The following is a 15588-nucleotide window of genomic DNA, read 5'->3' on the forward strand; positions in this document are numbered from 1 at the left end:
GTTTGGTCACATACTTTTCTCAGTTAGGGGCCAGGAAACCTTTTCCTCTACCACCATCATTTATTCAATATTTTAACTTCAATATTTCTCCAAAGAAGTGGAATAAAGTCACGAAATAATTACAAAATGGAAAAATAGATCAGCGAAAAGATTATATTCACAGGTTTGATTAAAAAATAAGAACAAACAACAGAGCACGCACACAAAGACAGTGAGAGATGAAACCGTTTTAGTCTCCCTGTAGTTTTCATCAGATGGCAGCAGGCTAAAGGAGGTCAGGGCAGGTCGGCCAGCCACAGGTGACCCGCCCGGCTTGATCAAGATCACCCATGAGGTCAAATCATCTACTTTAGTGCTTGTGCAAAACAAAACTTGAGGAATTGACTACTTTAAAAAATGCAGACACACAGGAGACGATACATGCTGTTGTGTTAAAAAATAACCATTCCCTCAAAGAAAAAAAGATGCGACATGTAGTAAACAATTTGAAAAAGTGAGCACAGAGAAGAGAGGCTGTTGCCGCTGCTATGTCCACATTGATTGTTGCTGCAATGATGTCTTATTTACAGTCAAGACAATTCACATCCAATTGCAGACGATGGCAAAAAGACTTCAAATGAAAACGATAAAAATAAAAACACACACACAAAGGTAAAGCAGCTGTCCCTTCACAAAATCTCTTTACATCACATTAAAATTAGCACTGCTGTGAGCGGTATAGAATCTTTATAGATAATCTATATATTTATGTATAATATATACGCTCATTTCTTGTATACATTGTAGAGATCCTCTCTGCCTTTGGCAAGACGACTTACAACTCCGCTGTTAAAATTCAAAGCTATGTAAAATATACTTGATGCATAAAAATAAAGATTTTGGCATTGTCTTGCTTCATTCTTCTGATTGGGAGATCGCCAAGGAGACACTCAAGTTCCTGTCGGAAGGGGGGGGTCAGTGTTGGGGGATAATGGGGGTGCAATTTGGGGCCGGTTGGGGAATGAGAGGTGGGGGTTCCCAAAGGACAATCAAACGAGCTCAGAATGTTGATGTGGAGAACTGCACCCTCGCATTCAGCAGCATGTTGCTTTTTTTTTGGTGGTGGGAGGACACCCCACCCCGACAGTTAGACCCCAGTGGACGAGAGGAGCCGCTACGTTGACCAGTACGTTCTCAGGCACAGTTATCAGAGCTGGATCTCAAAGGTCTTGTGCAGCTCGGTGGAGAAAGGGTTGGTCGGCGAGGGGGTGGTACGCTGGCGCGAGCGGCCCTCCAGTGCCGCCCACTGGGCCTCGAAGGCATCCTCCTGCTGCTGCGCTGGGGGTGCCGCCGGCGTGGAGGACGAAGCCAGGTGGGAAAGGGTGGCCCAGTTGTCTGCCCCGTTAAAGCTCTCGCTGCCATTGGCTGGGTGGACAGGGGCAGGGATGATGGCAGCAGGCTGTGGTGGCTTGAGGAAGGGGCCGGCGATGCCGGCGGTCTGGGTGTCGTGCAAGGGTGCTACAGGCGCGGGGGCAGGATAGGGCTGCATTTGGGCGGCCGAGCCGAAGACATTAGCCACCATCTGCGAAGGGGTGATGCCAACCACAGGGACGCTAGGCTGAGGGAAAGTCAGCCCGTTGGACATGGGGTAGGAGGGCGGAGCCTGGGGGTGGAAAGCAGTCTGGCGGGGGGGCAGAAGGGGCACCGCTGGCGGCAGGGAAGACACATACGCCACTGGGGGTAAAGACGCCACAGGCATGGGCACAGGTGCAGTAAAAGGCTGGGCAGGGGGCGGGGCTGGGGCCAGGATGGGATTAGGAGGCGGAGCCCTGACAGACTTTGACACCTCCTCCAACCACTTCTCTGCTTCTGAGGGTGTACGCTTGTGGGAGGGCAACACTGGAGACGATGTTGGCGGGACGATGATGACTGGCGTGGAAGCCGACCAATCATTTCCTGTTTGTAGAAAGAGCATACGCATGTTTTACACCTACAGTACCACAAAACACATTTACACACACAAAATGTACATAATGATGAGTCAAGTGAGTATTTAGAGCTTATGTTGATTTTGTCCAAACTGTAAATCAGGGGTCACCAACGTAGTGCCTGCGGGCACCAGGTAGCCCCCCACGACCACATGAGGTGCCCGCAAACCTGCTTTTCATTCAGGTTTTCAGTTAATAATGAAAGAACAGTAGAAAGAAATGCATTTTGTTCTGGTAAAACAAGCATATTCGCTTTGTTTGGGTTTAAAATAAGCTCTGAAAATAAATGTTACAAAAATGAGTAGCTCTTGGCCATTTTCATTTTGTAAAAGTAGCTCTCACAAGTAAAAACATTTGTGACCCCTGGTGTAAATAATTGCTTACTGGATGTAAGCATATATCACATATACTGCTGTGTATCTGTGTCATGAGGAATGAGATCAACACCCAATATCAAGGTGTGCACAATTATTTATGCGGGAGCTTCTTTTCCTAAGGCAAAACAAGACATTTGACTGAATGTGAAAAGTTCAACACTGAAACGTTCAGATGGATATAGCACCAAATGAAATTGAGGATATCTTGCAAATACTTAACAGGGTGGCAAAAAACATGTTAAGAAAAAGGTCACTAATATTTATTCATACATGTTTGTACATTGTTTACTTCTGTGTTTATTATTGTCACTTTAACAGATGATTTTTCATGTATTTGTGTAATTGTGGACACCAATAATTGTGCATTTCCTAAGAAATCATTGGCCCAGAGCACTGTAGTTGTTCATTAATAACATCAATCCATCCATTTTCTATACCGCTTGGCCTCATTCAGGTCACAGGTGAACTGGAGCCTCTCCCAGTTGACTTTGGGGGCGAGGCACAACCTGGACTTTTTGCCAGCCAATCGCAGGGCACGTATGGACAATCAAACATTCACACTCACATTCATACCTACGGACAATTCAGAGTCTCCAATTAACCGAACATGCATGTTTTTGGGATGTGGGTGGATGCCGGAGTACCCATAGAAAACACAAGCACGGGGAGAACATGCAAACTCCACACAGAGAAGCCCAACGGAGATTCAAACCCGAAACTATCAAAGTGTGGCACTTTGAGATGATGGACCAATATGGTGGCCAATTTAAGAGCAGCTGCCTCACATACAGTGGTGTGAAAAAGTGTTTGCCCCCTTCCTGATGTCTTTTTTTTTGTTGTTGTTTGCATTTTTGTCACACTTAAATGTTTCAGATCATCAAACAAGTTGAAATATTAGTCAATGACAACACAACTGAACACAAAATGTAGTTTTTAAATGAAACGTTTTAGTATTAAGGGAAAAAAAAAAAAAATCCAAACCTACATGGCCCCCCGTTGAAACATAACGTAACTGAGATTGAGAGCTATCAGTCTGGAAAAGGTTATAAAGCCATTTCGAAAGCTTTGGGACTCTGAACCTTCCCAGGAGAGGCCGGCCAACCAAAATGACCTCAAGAGTGCAGCAACGACTCATCTAAGAGGTCACAAAAGACCCCACAAAAACATCCAAAGAACTGCAGGCCTCAGTTAAGGTCATGACTCCACTAAGAAGAAAGACACTGGGCAAAAACGGCCTGCATGGCAGAGTTCCAAAACCAAAACCACTGCTGAACAAAAAGAACATTAAGGCTTGTCTCAATTTTGCCAGAAAACATCTTGATGATCCCCAAGACTTTTGAGAAAATACTCTGTGGCGATACAAAAGTTGAACTTTTTGGACGGTGTGTGTCCCATTACATCTGGCGTAAAAGTAACACCGCATTTCAGAAAAAGAACATTATACCAACAGTAAAATATGGTGGTGGTAGTGTGATGGTCTGTGGCTGTATTGCTGCTTCACGACCTGGAAGATGTTCTGTGATTAATAGAACCATAAATTCTGCTGTCTACTGCAAAATCCTGAAGGAGAATGTGACCTCCAGCTGAAACCAACTTGGGTTCTGCAGCAGGACAATGATCCAAAACACACCAGCAAGTCCACCGTTGAATGGTTGAAGAAAAACAAAATGAAGACTTTGGAGTGGCCTAGTCAAAGTCCTGACCTGAATCCTATTGAGATGCTGTGGCATGACCTTAAAAAGGTGTTCATGCTGGAAAACCCTCCAATGTGGCTGAATGACAACAATTCTGCAAAGATGAGTGGGCCAAAATTCCTCCACAGCGCTGTAAGAGACTCAATGCAAGTTGTTGCTGCTAAGGGTGGCCCAACCAGTTATTAGGTTTAGGGGGCAATCACTTTTTCCACAAAGGGCCATAGGTAGGTTTGGATTTTTTGTCCTTTAATAATAACAAGTTTCATTTAAAAACTGCATTTTGTGTTGAGTTGTGTTGTCATTGACAAGGCCTGTCGTGATAACAAATTATCGTCGATAATCGATTTTATCAATAACACTTCTTTAAACCATTTTATCATTAATGATCATGAGGTGTACTTCACATTTGAACCACTAGATGGTAGTCAAGTATATAGTGTACAGTGTACCTGTGTGAGACATTAGCTTGACACACAAGTTGCCTGTATGTATGTTTTTGCAATGTAGCCAGCAACACTGTTTGTGAGAGCGAATCATTTTGCACTGTTTTGTTTATATTTGCAGACCAAACGCCTCAGTAAGCGTTGACTGTCGAGACGAAGGCTCCGCTGCCTAAGGCACCTACATCGGTCATTTTTTTTCCCAGTTGAGAAAACTGTCTCTGTCGGTGTTCATGTACCCACCATGTTCATTCCGTTTAAAACCGAAATGTCCCCACATTGTGGCTGTCGGCTGTGGCATTCGCCTCAGAAACCATCGCTTCTGCGCTTTCTTCATGTTAGCGTATGCTGGCTCATGAAGCTAACTGCTTTAATGGTAGTAGGATAGTAGCTAATAGCCCCGCCACCACAAAGAGGCTGAATGAGATGAAGGCCCACTCTCTCTGGTCATTCCACTATAGAACCAATGCGTACAGACAGATGCAGAGTGAAGCCTCTTGTCATCCAGCCTGTGTGGCACAGAGAGACGAGCAGATAAAAACACACGCATACCTGTATATGCACGTCAATTTATCGAGCGCGTCGTAATTAGCGACCTGTTTTTTTAAAATCGTTCGATTAATCGATTTATCAATTATCGTGACAGGCTTATCATTGACTTATATTTAAATTTGGTTCATCTGAGACATTCAAATGTGACAAAGAAGACACCTACATAATTCTCTTGATCTCCAAAAACATGCCAGTGCATTTTCATATTCTTGTTTAATTTACTCAGCTCAGTGAGGGGAAATGTGTCGTCTTACCAGGCGCTGTAGGGGGAGGGGCCCCAGCAGGGGTCTTAGCCCAGGGGTTAGTTTCTCTAGTGGGCAGAGCAGGGGCCAAAGCTGAGGTCTGAGCTGGAGGATTATTAGCAGGAGGAGAGGAGAAGACAACAGCAGCAGAGCCGTTGACTACAGTGGAAGAAGAGGACATGCATGGTGTTCATGAGGAGTCTATGACATGCAAAAGAAATACATTCATACATGCAATGATATTAGTTGTGTTAGAGGTGTTATTGTTACCAGGTGCTACAGGAGACTGTGGGGAGGCTGCTTTGGGCATTGGTGCCGAGGAGAAGGGGTCCTGCGGGGGTCCGCTGAACGCTGTGGTGATCTGAGTGCACAGCGAGCTGATGCTGTCATTCTCTCCCTCTACCTCAGTCACTGAAAGGGAGGTACACCACATTAGAACCACATCTGGAGCATTTTTAACATAAATTGCTGCACATTCCAGTCTGACCCGTGTTCTTGATGGGGAAGTCTGACTTGCGCTGCATGGTGGAGGGCAACTCATTCATGCGCAGGGACAGCTGTCGCTTGAAGGGCGAGGTCTTCTGGCTGAGTGCCGGGAAGCCCCTGAAGGACCCCTGCCTGGCCAGAGCCTCCACCGGGGCGTGTCTGCGTGGTATCGCCTGAGGGCCCAGGGAACTCAGCGAGAGTGGTGGTGAGGATGACGGTGATGGCGAACCTCCACTCTGGTGGGCAGAGTTTGTCACCATGCCCGACGAGTTACCTGACACCTTCACCTCAACCTCAGCTGTTAAAAAAATTAATTTTGTTCAGATAGTACTTCCAAATGGGCAATAATATGTGCCAATAATTTAAATAAAGGCTGTGTTTGTTTATTTTTTTATTTTAGTCTACACTACACAAAAAATAGTCAGTGCATTTATTTTTCCAAAGGGCAAAAAGGACAGAGCGTTAATCAGAAGCGGCCTGTTATTTTTTTATTGTGAAAACTCATACATAATAAGTAGAGGTGTCAATCGATTAAAACATTTAATCGTGATTAATCACATTTTGTCCATAGTTGACTCATAATTAATCACATATCGAAAAAAGCAAAACATGATAGCAATCAAATTTATCTTATTTATTATGTATTGTGGAAAACGAAGACATGAACAACATCTGAATCCTGACCCATCATTATTACATCGCTGTTTGACGTGTGTGGTAAAAGGCAGTGTGCTAGCGTGAATTAACTTGAGACTAATATGCACATTAACACTCAATAAGTCATCAAAACTTACCTTTATGCATTCCCACATAGTATCAAAAGTTAGCATACGCACAATGGACATGCGTCAAGTGAGCCGGATGTAACAGAGAGAATCCGGCCACTTTTCAAAATAAGACATCATGGAAATTATGTTTTCTTTCTGTGCGGCCCGGTACCAAATGACCCACGGCCCGCTACCGGGCCGTGACCCGGGGGTTGGGGATCACTGTTCTAAAACAAACACAGCAGTTCAAGCACAATCGCTAAGAAATCGCTAATAAATACTAATAAATAATAATAATAATAATAATAGTAATAATAAAGACAGTGATAAATTCCCTAGTGGGCCTTTACTGCCATCTCATTGAGTGCTGTGTGTGCTCGCTCATTTCCGCCTTTGTCCCCACATACTAAGTTGACACAAGCCCTCCAAATAGCTGTCTTCGGATATGCCTGCAGCCTGTAACTAGCAGCTCGTAACCCAAATTTTAGCTTGTAGTTCAAAGCAAAAAAAATTTATATATATATATTTTTTAAAAAACTCTCGTTAGTTGGGACACTAGTATGCCAAGGAACCGCTGTAGAAATGACGACAAAAAATACCAGTAGTGTTACAGCAGTTTCTCCAGCTGAGTCCAGAAAGTGACATTTCAGACTCTACATACTCTCGTGACAATTCAACTCACAGTATCAGGAGATAAAAAATAACTTTGGTCTTGTCTAGAGAGCCATCTGCAAGGGCTTTGAAGCTAAACTTACCATTCAAAATACCCTTCTTTCTCCATTTCTGCTCAATAGTTGTTCCCACTTGTGGCTCAACATTAACTGCAACATTGCTGCGTTTTCTCAAACTACAGCGTGGGCCGAGGGTCAAACAGGACGTGTGCATGTTAATTGCGTGTAAAAAATAATTGTGGCGTTAAAGAGAATTTCGGTTAACTTGTTAAGAATGTGTTGACTTTGACAGCCCTAATAACAAGTCTTTTTTTTTACTTTAATAATGGTTTGGAGTACATGATAAAGTGACAAGGAAACTGTAGCACTCATTGACCACATGGTCATTTGTCAAGTATGTACAGCAGCAAGAGAATCACTGTTGCAAAGCAGTCAGGAGCAAACTGCTCAGCCAGCATTAATAGTGCTGATGAGTTCATTGTAAACAACAGCACGGCAAATGCATCACGCTTGCCTTTCACACCGACAGCTGAGTCACGCAACCCAACCATTCTAAAAGCGCATGCAGAGGTAGATAAAGCTACTTCAAGTGCAGCAACTGCCATCTTGGGTGGTTCAGACAAAAATTCCATCATCAGGAGGTTGCCTACCGCCACAGCCATTAATGCCAATATTTTTGACCTGGGCGCAAATTAGAGACCCTGCAGGGTATTATAGACCGCACACCTGGCGATATAGCGGTTGAGTCAATAGAGGTGCATTCGCGGTCAATCGATAGATATGATAAATTTAGTTTCTGTGTACCTTTCAAACTTGGCATGCAGTGGCGGTTCTGGCTTGATTAACGCCCTGGGCACAACGACACTATGGCGCCCCTTCAACCCACCCCTCCCAAGACCAATTCATACTACTAGTTTTTCTTTTTTCTATTTTTTCAAAACTATTAAATTTCACATTATCCTCAAAAGGATTTTTGAGCAAATATTGCTGTAATTTTGGAATGAAATCATTTCAAGTAAGATAAAAGAAAAATATTTCTCTGCAGCAATGAGTGGTTGTTATTCAGTTATTTCCTGGTAAGACTAATGCAGGCAATTAAATGTTTCAGAGAAGTGCGCTCCAGACAATCACCTGACAGTGGTAGCCTGTATCAGGCTTCTGGGGGCCAATGACAAACCTTTTTTAGCATCCTGCAGCTGCCTCATGACTTCTTCCCGCTCTGCCGCCTCCGTTGCCGTGGTGACGCGGAAGGAGCCCTCGCGGGTGAACGTGGTTCTGTTGGCGTCAAAGGTTGCTGTGACGCCGCACTCCTTCTCCCGCTTCTGTTTGCGCTCCAGACAGGCAGCGAAGGCGCAGCCCACGGCGTGACTGAGACGCTCGCCCTGAGGACGCAATCAAGAGAGGGCAGCATGTGTCATGTTGGTGTCAGGCAGCTCAAATATTCATTGATTTCCTTCCCAACTGCTTAAAATATTAACTATAGGGGAGAGAACTACTAATGGCCCCAATGCTTTAAGGACGAGCTGCATTATTACATTCTTACCGAGTCTTTGATGGCCATGAAACAGTGGCAGATCCAACGGCGCGTCGTCCCATCCCGGCAGATGTATGAAAACGCTCTCTCAAAGTTGCGGTCGGGAGCGCAGAAGGACACCTTCTCAATCGTCTGGTCCAGAATCAGGTCCTGCCCAAAAGAACCACCACCAGATTAAAAACTGGTGTCTCTTTTTATTTGTAGAAATACAATTTCATACTCATGTTAATATTTTTTTCTGCACTTAAAAGACGTATTTTGCTCATTTTCAGATGTACAGTAATCCCTCATTTATCCTGGTTAATTGGTTCTAGACCTGACCACGATAAATGAATTTCCACAAAGTAGGATTCAATATTAATAAACGGTATAATTGCATCGCTATGGCATAGAAAACCTGTCAAGTGTGTAACGAACTAGAGTGAAACAGATATTCCGTCCCTTGCCACCTGCAATGTAGGTAAAAGTCATGTTAAATGTTCACTTTTCCATTTCATTCATCATTTGTATGCATTGCGCTATACTTTCTGCTAGACTACAATTATTCTCTGTAAAATGTGTTTTGTGTTACTGTTTTTAGGTGTGAATGCATTAACTGGATTTACTATTATTTCTTACACTGATATGGTTCTTGTACATTTCGGTTTTCGTCTGACCTTTTGGAATCGATTAATAACAAAAACCCAGGTTCCGCTGTACAACATGGCATTCAAGCTGTAGCACAGACAGAAATGATCGGATCAGTATATTCCAATAACCATAAATTGTTGTAAATAATGTGTTGTATTTGTCTATATTGTATTGTATGTATTTATCTATATTTTATGTTATATCCTATGGGTGCAATTAATATTTATAATGAATTAATTTTATTGGAGAATTACTTTGTAACTGTAGTATAAATGTTTCCCCAGCAGGTGTCAGTCTAAGATTACATGCAATGAGCTCCTGCAGGTGAACTGTGTGAAGTACATGCTGTATATTTCTATTAAGTAGGTAGAGTCATACCCCCCCAATCTTTTAAAGCCACTTTCACTTCCTCTGTGTGCTTTCTGTTTTTAATCATCTTCTGAATGCTGTCATGAAGCACTTGCAGTGCGTTTCCCTACCTTTGTTTTGTCGTCAACCACGCGAAGACCGTCTGCAGACACCCACAAGACAGCGCGCACGGCCTTCTTTCCGGCCTGCACACAATATGAAAACACAACAGGCGTGTGGAGGATTACAAAAGGTGAACACACAGCATCCGTTCAATGGAAACCAACTTCTTGTGCCATTCAAGTGTACGCAAATAAAATAAGAAACATAAAGTTGGTGTTCAGGTGCACCCTGTTGGTTAGACAAGCAACAGCAGTGTGTGTGTTTGCGTATGTGTGTGCAGAGAAAGTGAACGTTCATCCACACAAATTAATCATTTTTCCATACTTGGTACATTGAAGAAGAAGAACAGCTGACGGGAGATAAGACAAGCATGTTAACACCACACACACACACACACACACACACACACACACACACACACACACACACACCAACAACAACAACAACAAAAAAAAGTTCCCACCTTCACCCTAAACCCACCCCACCTGCTCAGGCACATGCATCACTGTTTCCCCCCTTTGTGTTTGTGTGTTTCGTCCAGCCTGATCAAAGGGTGATGTGTTATGTGCGAGAAGTGAAAATGACGACAGTGCTCATAAAAAAAAAAAAAAAAAAAACAAGACAGACACTCAGCAACACAAATCAGCAACTTACTTTGGAAAAGAATCCTTTGAAGAATTTCCTGTCCTGGAAGTGGTATTAAAAAAAAAAAAAAAAAAAAAAGGAGGGTGGTGGGCAGATAGGGGGTAGGAACAAAGTATGACAACGTTACCGGAAGGGTCTACAATTGTATGGAGACCACACCAGAGAGGAGGAGGGTTGGTTAGGTTGATTGTTGAATTCGTCTATGAGAGTGAGTGATGGGGCGCTTCTACACAGTCACTTTAATGTGTGAGATTTGTTGATGATTACTGTTAGTAGCTCCACACAGGAAGTCCATAAATCACTTTCATGTCCACACCACAGCCCACAACACTATCAGGAAGTGTCGTATATCAACCACTCGTGGGTTCCTCAACAAACAGCTCTCGAGAAATAAAAGCAATGTCACCCAGTGAGTGATCTGTCTGTTTATGTGTAAAACTAAAGTCAAATCTCTAAAGCCCAACAACAATACATGATGGGATGCTACAAGTAATACTGTACAACTGGCCAGATTTGAAAACACATTTTCTCATAGGAAATAATGGAGATACAAACAATCTGCTCCAGGGTCAAACTATCAAACCTTTATTAACAGTTCGGGGAATTTTTTGTAACCTTCTCAATTGCCATACAAACGTAAAAATAAGTTAACCACTGTTAATATTAAGACTTAAAAACGCAATACACACATCGGGACAGAAAAACCTTGTGCCTCACGGACATCATACCGCCTCTGACCCGCCCCGCATAGACCCAGCATGTTAAAAAGCAGGCTTCGCTCTACATCATAAAATGTAACCTGGGTCTCTGCCAACTATCTGTCAGTCAACTACAGTACAAACGTGGGAGCTGTACGTTTGATCATTTTTTTCTTCAGCCAATAGTCTAACTTAGCATGATGTTGCTGTTACAATGTGAGTTTAATGTTAGAACTGTAGCTCATACAGCTACAGTATGCTAGTGTTGCTAACATTTGTGTCCCTCCGCCCCACTCCTTACGTTACTTACGTTGTTGTATGTGATATATGGCATCTACTACATTGGAGTGCTTCTTGGAGCCACACACCGTCAGAAACAGGTGTTGTAAAACACTGCTCATTTGGCATTAAAGCTACAGACACACAAAACCATGTGTCCTGACTAAAGCACTTATTAAAAGCACCTTTAAACTGTCTAAATGTCAGTGCTATTTAACATTGGTGAAATAATATGAGACCTTTAAGTATTGTCTGACATTAAAGGCATATTTTTCACAAAACCATTGGTCGAATTCCAAATTGCATGACCCCAGGGGTGTTGGGCTTTAGAGGTTCCACTTCCATGCAGGATCAAGACTCCTTTGCATCTGATAAATGTGGTCTGAGTCTGGGTTCACTTCAAGTCAAGCCTGTTAATGTCAGGGGGGAGGTCAAGTTTAGACCACCAAAAAAGAAACCAGATGCAGGCTAGTCTTAATCCCTTGCCCCTCCCTCTCTGCGAGTTCCTCTCCTCCCAGTGAGACGTGAAAAGGAGTGCCACTCTGCTCCTGTTACACAGCCTGGGTGGAGACGGCACTGGAAGCGCCATGTTAATGCATGATTGAACGTGTTAAGCAGCATGGCAGAGTCATCCCGAATGAGCTCGTTAGTATGAGTGGCATACACAGACATGCAGATGATGGTGGTGTTTGGCACCTAGTTATGGTTATTAGTTATGGTTAGATTGGGAGATGGGATGGGAGGGCAGCAGCGAGGGAGGTGGGGCCACACCACAAATAAAACCTGCTCAAAAAGACAAAAATATATAAAACAGCAACAAAAAGCAATACAATATTTAGGTCATGAAGGTGTGCAGTGGGACGAATGTGAAAGAGTTCTCTGGGCAGGAAGGAAAGTTGAGGTTTCAGAGGTGAAGCCAACAGGAAAATCAAGAAGATTCAGCACTCTTACTCTCCAGCTAAGACACTTTCTATTTCTTTTCTTTAAAGCTAAGAGACTGAGCAGTTCTTGCACCTAACTACCCTGCTAGACACACAGTGTGTCGGTTCATGGTCATTTTCAATGAGGCTAAGCAGCAGACTTGCATCAGAATGGGCACGTTTGTATAACAGCTATAGCAGCACCTAGGAGTGTCCCGATCGGATATTCACATTGGATCTTGGGCTGATATCAGCTAAAAATCCAGTACAATTGTATCTCGTTTATTGCGGTCAATTGATTCCAGACTCGACCGCGATAAGTCAATTTCTACGATGTTGGACTCAATATTAATAAATGGAATATTTTCATAGTTACACCATATAAAACCTGTTTATGACTTTCTAAATACAATTTTTTACCATTATTAAAGCCCCGTACACATGATACATGAAAAAACACACCTTTACACTCCTATTATTCTTTGTTTACAACACATTGCTCAACTGTAATGCGCAGGCTAGCAGGCTATGGGATCACTGCAGGGACACGAAACAACCACCACTTTTAACATAACATGCTACTGAGCTAACTAGTTAGCCTCCCATGTATTTATTCTAAACTTAAGGAAGGGACACATGGAATGGGAACACTTTTTTCCCCACGCATTGTGAAGATAATGTAATATAACGTCATGTCTCATCAGTGTAACAATACTGCCACCTAGTGACCAGAATACTACATACAGTATCACTTGTCTTTCAATATTATTTGCAGCGGTCATTTATTAATTTTCGAAAAACCCCGATAGAGTGAGGGAGCGAAGTTCGAACCGCGGCGAAGTGAGGGCCGACTGCATCTGATTATCTCAGCCCGCAGCTAAAATCTCTAATCTATGCACCCGATACAAGTATCACAACAAACAGCATAAGGATTTTCCCAAGACCAGGGGGAGAGGAAACAGCCCTCTGGCTCCCTCAAACAACCAACGCTGTCCAAAACATTTGCCAAGCATGAGAAATGCCCGCGAGACAGGGAAAAAATAACTAACAGAAAAGATTGGCAATTTATTGTGCTCGATGACCAGCCCTTGTCGGTGGCGAGTCGTGTTTAAACGCTTAATTGAGTTCCTCGAGCCTCGCTACATGATGTCGAGCCGCCACTACATTGTCCATAAAACTATACCCAAGATGCATAAAGAAGTAAATGGGTCAATTTTTCCTCAAACCTACTGTTGTTGACTATTGTTCTTTTTTGGAGCAATATATCAAGCCCAACATTTTACACTACAAAATAAGTAATATGCTGATATTGTAGATCAATATCAGCCAATACTCAAGGCTGCAATATCGGTATCGTATCGGAAGTGAAAAAGTATCACGAGACCCCTAGAAGCAACCTGCAAGGACTCTTACGATGAGTTAAAGGTCCCATGTTGCAGTGTTTTTCAACAACTAAAAATTAGTGAAAGAGGTCCAACAATAGTGCCTAGGTTTCCAAAGTGGGGTGCACCAATTGTCATAGACGGTACGTGAATAAAAATGAACAAACAAACAAGGAAGGGGAAACACCATAAAGTTAGTCATTGCTCTGTGTGAGTCATATGAATAAGAGATACTAATAATAGATACTTTATTCATCTCCAAGAGAAATTCACATCTTATCTATTTATCAGTGCTCATGGAAAATAAAAATTTGACCATCCTCTATACAGATTTTTGAACCAGAATTATTTACTATAAATTTTATTAACCAATTAATCATGCTTGCTATTTCAATTTAATGAATATATATTTTTTATTTTATTTGTTTAAATATTTATTTATTTATTTATTTAAGAAAAAACAAAAACAAAAATAAATAACAAAAACAGCTTAGCTTCACCCTAGTCCAGCTCCACAACACCCGAAGAGACAGAAAAATTACACATAACAACCAAAAAGAGACACACAACAATGATAATAATCCCAACAACGATAATAACAAATAAACTATAATAACAACAACTCATTACATTTTAAAATTATACAATTCCACTTACATAAGGAATTTTATGTTTTTTTAAGTGTGCAGGAGTCGGGGGCACATGGCTTCAAGCCAAATGTCTGAAGGGGTACGCGACTGTGAAAAGTTTGGGAAGCACTGGTGTACTGCAAGTGTCTTATATAGCATATAGCTATGTGAGGCACAGTGCTAATATTTGTTATATTTTAAGAGCAACTTCACGTCTAAATGGTTAGCCTATTTGCTGAAGAAAAACAAAATGATCACACTTACATGATGGATCGTTGGCAGAGGTTTATTTTAATTTGTGGGAAAAAAATTGTTTTGAAACCAAGTGGTGGCTACAGACACGGGGTGGGCTTATCTCACGAGGGACAAGTCAGAGGTGGCATCATGTCCTTGAGGAAGGAGGTTTTTCCTTCATGACGTCATGAACAGCCACAAGTTTGAGCATCTCTTTCCTTAAAAGCGGAGCAAGCAGGTGTGAGAGATAATATATTTCCCCTCACCTTTGGTGCTCAAAAAGGGTCACATATCAGTGTCTTTTGCATAGCAGAGAGCTCATAAATGAAAGTGTTTCTTAAAATAAAAGCTGAATGTGGTTTTGTAATGTCATTTGGCATTTGCTCAGGAATTGAATGTGATAGAGACATGTGACGCCACGAGCACTCCTTGACTCGTATAAAGTAGGAGGAGGAACAGGAAGTGACATCACAGCGAGTGATTTGTCATGGGATGTGAAGCTGCGGGAAAAATGATCATTTCTCCACTGAGGGCTACTGAGAAACAATAGACTCAGCCATGAGCAGAGGTTATTGGACCAACCGCTAGATAAACATGACAACAGTTGGCACATGAAAGCAAATAACAGACAAACTCCAGAAGAGAAGACAATGCAAACCACAGATTGTTCTTGGACACAACTAATCTGTTGAAACCAGACGGGACTTTAACAATGACCACAAATTAAACAAATAAGCAAAGTCAGCAGCAACTGCATCACCAAAAATGTGATCGTTGTGTGTGTGTCATCTCTTGCCATGCTTGCAAAGGCAGATGTAAAGCCACTGTTGTGCTTCCAGTCCTCGGGCCAATGAGATCCACAGAGGAGAGAGGAAGATATGTCATGAGGTTGAGGACGTGGTGGTGGAGTGGGGGGTTACGTCTGATTGTCAGTGCCCGTCAAGAGGGCGGGATGCAGGCCTCCGCTAGC

At 42.6% G+C, this 15588-nt stretch overlaps 1 protein-coding gene across 4 annotated transcripts in view; it reads right to left on the reverse strand.

Moving 5' to 3' along the window:
- Positions 1–48: 48 nt before the first annotated feature.
- The window catches only part of numb (NUMB endocytic adaptor protein), a 55782-nt gene continuing 40242 nt past the window's right edge, over positions 49–15588 (reverse strand). The window contains exons 4-11 of one of the 4 annotated variants that reach the window (XM_054795728.1): positions 10486–10518; positions 9840–9914; positions 8740–8880; positions 8374–8578; positions 5760–6056; positions 5543–5683; positions 5285–5431; positions 52–1935 (exon numbers count right to left, since the gene is read on the reverse strand). In XM_054795728.1, coding sequence (XP_054651703.1) covers positions 1187–1935; positions 5285–5431; positions 5543–5683; positions 5760–6056; positions 8374–8578; positions 8740–8880; positions 9840–9914; positions 10486–10518 — 1788 coding nt within the window. In that variant the 3' untranslated portion in view covers positions 52–1186. Of the gene's footprint in view, positions 1936–5284; positions 5432–5542; positions 5684–5759; positions 6057–8373; positions 8579–8739; positions 8881–9839; positions 9915–10485; positions 10519–15588 lie in introns of all 4 variants that reach the window. The other 3 variants (XM_054795726.1, XM_054795725.1, XM_054795727.1) reach the window with 3 other exon arrangements.

This window comes from Dunckerocampus dactyliophorus, chromosome 13 (assembly GCF_027744805.1).
Source record: "Dunckerocampus dactyliophorus isolate RoL2022-P2 chromosome 13, RoL_Ddac_1.1, whole genome shotgun sequence".
Taxonomy (NCBI): domain Eukaryota; kingdom Metazoa; phylum Chordata; class Actinopteri; order Syngnathiformes; family Syngnathidae; genus Dunckerocampus; species Dunckerocampus dactyliophorus.